The sequence below is a fragment of the Mustela nivalis genome, assembly GCF_964662115.1.
Source record: "Mustela nivalis genome assembly, chromosome: 8".
Classification (NCBI taxonomy): Eukaryota; Metazoa; Chordata; class Mammalia; order Carnivora; family Mustelidae; genus Mustela; species Mustela nivalis.
The window spans coordinates 84,291,923-84,297,723 of NC_139027.1; the positions used below are offsets into that span (position 1 = coordinate 84,291,923).

The 5,801-nt window shown below is 51.5% G+C and overlaps 1 protein-coding gene across 1 annotated transcript; it reads left to right on the forward strand.

Moving 5' to 3' along the window:
* Positions 1-910: 910 nt before the first annotated feature.
* Positions 911-4,967, forward strand: LOC309870637 (uncharacterized protein; the record flags this gene model as incomplete). Its single annotated transcript, XM_082743009.1, has 4 exons — positions 911-980; positions 2,530-2,585; positions 3,947-4,248; positions 4,479-4,967. 4 exons carry the CDS (start codon positions 911-913, stop codon positions 4,753-4,755), a joined length of 705 nt encoding a protein of 234 aa, XP_082599135.1. The 3' UTR covers positions 4,756-4,967.
* Between the last annotated feature and the right edge of the window lie 834 nt (positions 4,968-5,801).

Below are 5,801 nucleotides of genomic sequence, written 5' to 3' on the forward strand. Positions count from 1 at the left end.
AAATTTCCTTGTGAAGCACAGGGCACTTTGTAGTTACTAATCTGCTGTTCATTATAATGGTCTGTAGTCTCTATCATAACAAATGGGTTGTAACCGCAGATGCATTTACTGCCTTCATTTAGCTGCTAGCATTAGGCTTATTTTGAAGTATTTTTCTCTCCATTTTATCTGAGCTTATCTTCACTGTCAATAAGTTCAGCCTTCATCAACAGCTGGAAGCCCTGATATTAGACATCTCCCCTGCTATTAATCTTCTGTAAGTTCATCTTTATAGTCGTGAATCCATTCATCACCCCAAGCCGTCCTTCACATTTGTATGGCGTTCCATTTAGCTACACCAACTCTATTTCCTTATCAGGACTATAGTTCTTTGTCATTTTAATAGTTTAGAGAGCTTTCTCTTAGAGTTGGCAGAGAGCGTCAGATTGTCCACAGATAACAAATGGAGGCTAACAATATTCTTTGTTGGGTCTCATCTTAATCCTGAGGTTAAGGTTGAGGTCTCCTTGGTCAATTTATGCCCAAGAAGACCTATAAGGTCGGAGTATCCCTAAAATATTCTACACCCTGTAAGAGGACCTACAGTTCGGCCATTCTCCCCCAAGCACAGCTAGACACTATGTTTCTTCTGTCCTTCTCATTCTACAAAAGCTTTAGTTGATTCTACTCACCTACCTCTTCCCTGATTGATGGTGGCCAAAGATGGCTTGAAAAATCAATATGATCCATATTATGAGCTAGGAAAGGAGGAGATGCATAAGTGAGGGAAGGGAAGTGGGAGAGAGGAGAGAGGGAAAGGGGGAAGGTACAGAGAGAAGAGAAAGGCCAGTTCTCCGTCGAAATCCAGACCCGCACTAGGGGAGGTGGTCCCCTTGCCAGCTCGGGGATGAGATTACAGAGCAATTGGGAGATGAAGATTCAGAAACAGAGTGTCACAATCAGGGTGAATGGGAAGCCCCAGCCTGGGGAAGGGCAGGCAGGTAAGCAGGATCAAGTGATGTGCTAGTTTCGGGGCTCCCCACGGGACATGGAAATCCTAGCCCAGGTTGAACTCTTGGGAGAATAATAATCTAATTACATTACAAGCAGCACTCTTTGGGGACGCCTGGGTGACTAGTCAGTTAAGCCACTGCCTTGGGCTCAGGTCATGATCCCAGAGTCCTGGGATCACATCCTGTGTCTGGCTCCTTTCTCTCTCCGCCTCTGCCTGTCTCTCTGCCTATTTGTGTGTCCTTGCTCTCTCTCTCTCTGATAAATAAATAAAATCCTTTAAGAAGAAAAGAAGATGTGCTCTTTGCATGAATGTTGGGTTGGGCAATCAACAGGTTGTTACAGGCAGTGCTGAGACAGCTGTTGACAATCTCTCCTCTCAACACATTTCCACCCTAGACAGGCACATGGGACACACACAGCAACTGATGGGATAGATCACTAATGCAGGGCAGGCCCAGGAACTCCGACTGGGGAGATTTCCTTCTGCCTGAAATTATCAGGGCGAAGTCACAGGGGAGAGAGGGAAGGCTTGAGAAGGTAGGAGAGGGAATGAATGCCAAGTTCCACCGACTGAGACTGGTCTGGGTTGGGGTGGGTGGAGAGAGAATGAGCGCATCCCTGGAGCATCTCAGAGACCATTTCCTGAGCCATGTTAGTCAGGAAACCCACAGTAATTAGGAATTCCACCGAGGCCCACCAGTGGGTACCCGCACTGCCTCCCCAGGCAGGGGGCGAAGAGCCGCTTTGTCACAGGTACGCCTTGCTTCTACTGCTGCAGAAAGCAGGCACGGGCCCTTCTGTTTTCTTCCACCGATGCTGGGAATTGTTTGGAGCAGCCGAGGTCCTCCTAGGTTTCAACCACTGGTCCTCCCACTTTTCGGGCACAACCAGTGTGAATGCTCTGAGCACCTTCTCTACCTTTAGGAACCAGACACTGACTGTGCCTTAAAGGCCCCCTGGCAGCCCGGCGAGGCTGGTTTGAATGGCAACCCTATTTTGTCCCTGGTGAGAAAAGAGGCACGGAGATGTCAAGTAACTTGCCCAAGATCACAAGGCTAGCAAGAGTTACTGGATTCATACCACACTGGCATAGGACTTAACACAGAGCCTCCTCCCAGGGAAGGAAGGCCCCATACCCTAGCGTTCCCCTTCTGTCCCTGGGTCCCAGAGCTCTCAGCAAACAAGAGGCGAACCCAGCTGAAGACTCAGGATCCCATCTCGGGGTCTCCAAGGGACTGCAAAGGACTTATCAGACCACTTCTGTCGTTTGTAACCTGTAGTTAGATTCAGGCAGCCTGTGAGAAGTGAACGGAGTCCCCCGTTTTTGTTTATTTGTTTGTTTTATTTATTTATTTATTTTTTTAGAAAGGCAGACTGCCATGTGCAGCGCCTCATTTGGATGTGTCTGAAGTCTTGAAAACTTGACTACCCTCTGTTCTCCTACAAATGGACCCTGAGAGCTTGTTTGGAGGTTCCAGCAGGGGAGGGCAGCTACTCGTATACCCTGGATCAAAAAATGGTCCTCTCCTCTATTAGGGAAGGTCGTCCTCGTCGACAGAGCACGCAGTTTTGGGAGGGACGCACCTGGAGTGGTGAGAGAGGAAGGGGACACCTGCGTAGCCAGCCAGATCAGCTGAATCAATCCTGGTGCTCAGTGGGGTGACAGATGTTACAGCAAGATCGTCCTCACATCCAAGTCCCCTGACTATTTTTTTTTTTAAATATTTTATTTATTTATTTGACAGAGAGAGATCACAAGTAGGCAGAGAGGCAGACAGAGAAGGAAGCAGGTTCTCCATGGAGCAGAGAGCCCAATGCGGGGCTTGATCCCAGAACCCTGGGATCATGACCTGTGCTGAAGGCAGAGGCTTTAACCCACTGAGCCACCCAGGTGCCCCCGAGTCCCCTGACTTTAAATCAGAATTTTGTGTGTGCCTTTTTCTGGAAGGATGGCCTGCAATCAATATTTTCCAGGGCCTGGGACTCAGTAAGAAGCACCCACCCATGCTAGGTCAGAGCTATGGAACTCCTGCTCCATCAGTCACCAGAGGCCAAAAACAATGTAGACAACCCTTGTCTATCACTGGCTCTGGAGACCCTAGGGCCCACACAGAAGCTGAGCAGCATCAGTAGAGTCGCTGAACACAAGCTTGGTAATAAGTTCTCAACAAATAACCATCAGCTGTTAACAAATCACAGTCAGCTGGTGTCAAGAAATTATTCTTAATTTGGTAAGTTGGGGTAAGGGAAATTGTGACTGTGTTCTTTTAAAGTCCTTAGCCCCGAGGATGGAGAAGAGTGGGGAATAAATGGAAGAATAGCAAGGATTACAACCTTTGAAGCTGGAGCTAAGCACTCAGGGCTTCCTTATACTAGTCTACTTTTGATTTTTTTTTTTTTCTTAATTCCATAGTGAAAAGTTTTAAAAATAAAAACAAATCAAAGCCACTATTCTTAACAAGATGCAAATGACTGAGCCAAGGGAAAGTGGTACTTCTCAGAAAAGGGAAGCCGCCCCATTCCCCGAAGGTGCATGAGGGGGTCGCCTTCCCCGGTGCCCACCTTCCAACCTGCCGGGTCCTGCTGGGGGCCAGCGACTGGAGCTAAACAAGCTGCGGAGGCGGGGCAGGGGGGGCGGGGAGGTGGAAAACTGGGGAGATGTGGGTCCCACCCGGAAAGAGTTCACGGTCCTGGCATTCTCCTCCCACCTTGCGTCCTTGGGCACTTCACCTTCCAGGTCTCAGTTTTGCTCTTCATAAAATGGTTGGACATCAGGAGGAGAGGTGAGTGGACGGCAAGGAGGTCGGTGGGAGCATCTCCAGGGTTGTAAGGTGCGGCAGAGGCTGGCATTTTCCTGAGATGGCTCGGGGCTGCGGGGGTGGATGGAGAGGATCCTGATTGGGAGGAGGGAACACACACACACACACACACACACACACACACACACACACAGGCGCGCGCGCGCGTCTCCCTTCCTCTTCCTCCCACCCCGCCCCCTCGAGGGGCGGTACCCCGGTCCCTTGGGGGAGGTTTTCGGGACCGAGGACTGGGGGAGGACGGCGCCCCGGAGGGCGGCGGGCCGGGGGGAGCAGGAGCGGGGTCTGGGCCGCTGCAGCCGGGTAGCCCCTCCCCGCCGTCCCCTCCCTTCTGTCCCCTCCCCCTCGCCTCCTCCGGGTCCCCGGCGGCGGCGGCCGGAGGAGCAGCCGGCGGCGCAGCGGCCGCGCAGCCTTTGTCTCGGCGGGGCCCAGCGCTGGCGTAAGTGACCGCGGCCGGGGCCGCGGGGTCTCGGCGGGGAGCTGGCCGGGGGCCGCGGGGCCAGCCGGGCGGGCCGGGCGCGCGGGCGGGGAGCCGGGCCGGTGCGCGCCCTGCGAGGAGCTGCGGCCGCGGGGGGCGCGGCGGGGTGCCGGGGTGGCGGGCGCCGCAGCCTTGCGCCCGAGGACGTGCGGCTTGGGTGCAAATCCTGGCGGCTGTGTTTCTCCGGGCAGAGGCCACGCGGGGACGGAGGAGGCAGAGAGGACAGGCAGTGATGGAGAAACTGGAGAGGAGCCGGCGAGCGTCACCATCATTACCATCATCATCACCGCCACCATCGCCTCCACCGTCACCATCACCATCATCACCATCACCATCTCTGCCCGTCGCCCATCCCAGCGGCCCCCGACCTCCCCTCCCCTCTCATTTCCCCGGGTAACGTCAACTTTATCGGATTATTTCCTTTTCCTGGGTGATACTTTGAAACCGCGACAGACTGCCCCAAATTAGGAATAAGTACCCCTGCCTGCCCCCGGGACATTGGGTCCCCTTTCCTTTGCCAGTTAGCTACCTCGGCTTTCCCACGAGGAAAGGGGCCAAGGTGGTGCCCCCTTCCTCACAGTCAGACTGGGATGACTGGCAAGCTTTCAGTTTTTCAACTCTGGTGTTGGAAAGGGTTTTGTATATTAAAATTGTTTTCCCTCTCACTTGGGAATAATGAGGATTGTGATGCTAAAGTCATATCTCCACTAAATTAAATAATCAGGAGTTTTAAATCCTTCTCTCCTTTAAATTTTGAATGTAAGCATACCATTAGCAAAGAGAGGCATAAGGAAAATGAAACTTTGACTAAAATAATACCAAGAACAGAAGCAAACATGTATGTTTGTAGAAAAATCACCCGAAAGGGCTGAAGGCAATGACTTTTGCCTAAAGTGTAGAAAGCGCCCTTTTAGTGGTTAGTGGCTGTAGATGTCATTATTTTTGGATGCATCGTGCTTCCCCTGGGTGCTTTTCACCCTACCTGAAGAATGCTTTAATTGCTGTGTTTCAAAACTGGCATTTACCTGGTCCAAAAGACTGCTGAGCAGTCAGGACAAACAACAGAGTCAGGGGGGCTGTTAGGAAGCCCGGCATGACAAAGCACAGAGATCTTATGAAAAGTAAATTGCAGAACACAAGGTCCTAAACGCTCTGCATTTTGCCTATTAGCTAGAAAATGAATCTCGAACTTTTCCGTGTTTCCTGTTAGACTATGGTCTCTCTAATTTGTGAAATGGGCTTAAAAAAATTTTTTTTTAAATTTATTTGAGAGAGAGAGTGAGCGAGGTGGGAAGGGCAGAGGGAGAGAGAGTCCTAAGCAGACTCTGTGCTGAGCACAGAGCCCAATCCAGGGCTTGATGTGGGGCTTGATATGGGGCTCAATCTCATGGCCCTTAGATCATGACGCTGAGCACGACCTGAGCGGAAACCAAGATCTGCGTGCTCAACTGACTATACCACCCAGGTGCACCTGTGAATTGGTATTTTTTTTAAAGGGTATCTATGATTCTGGG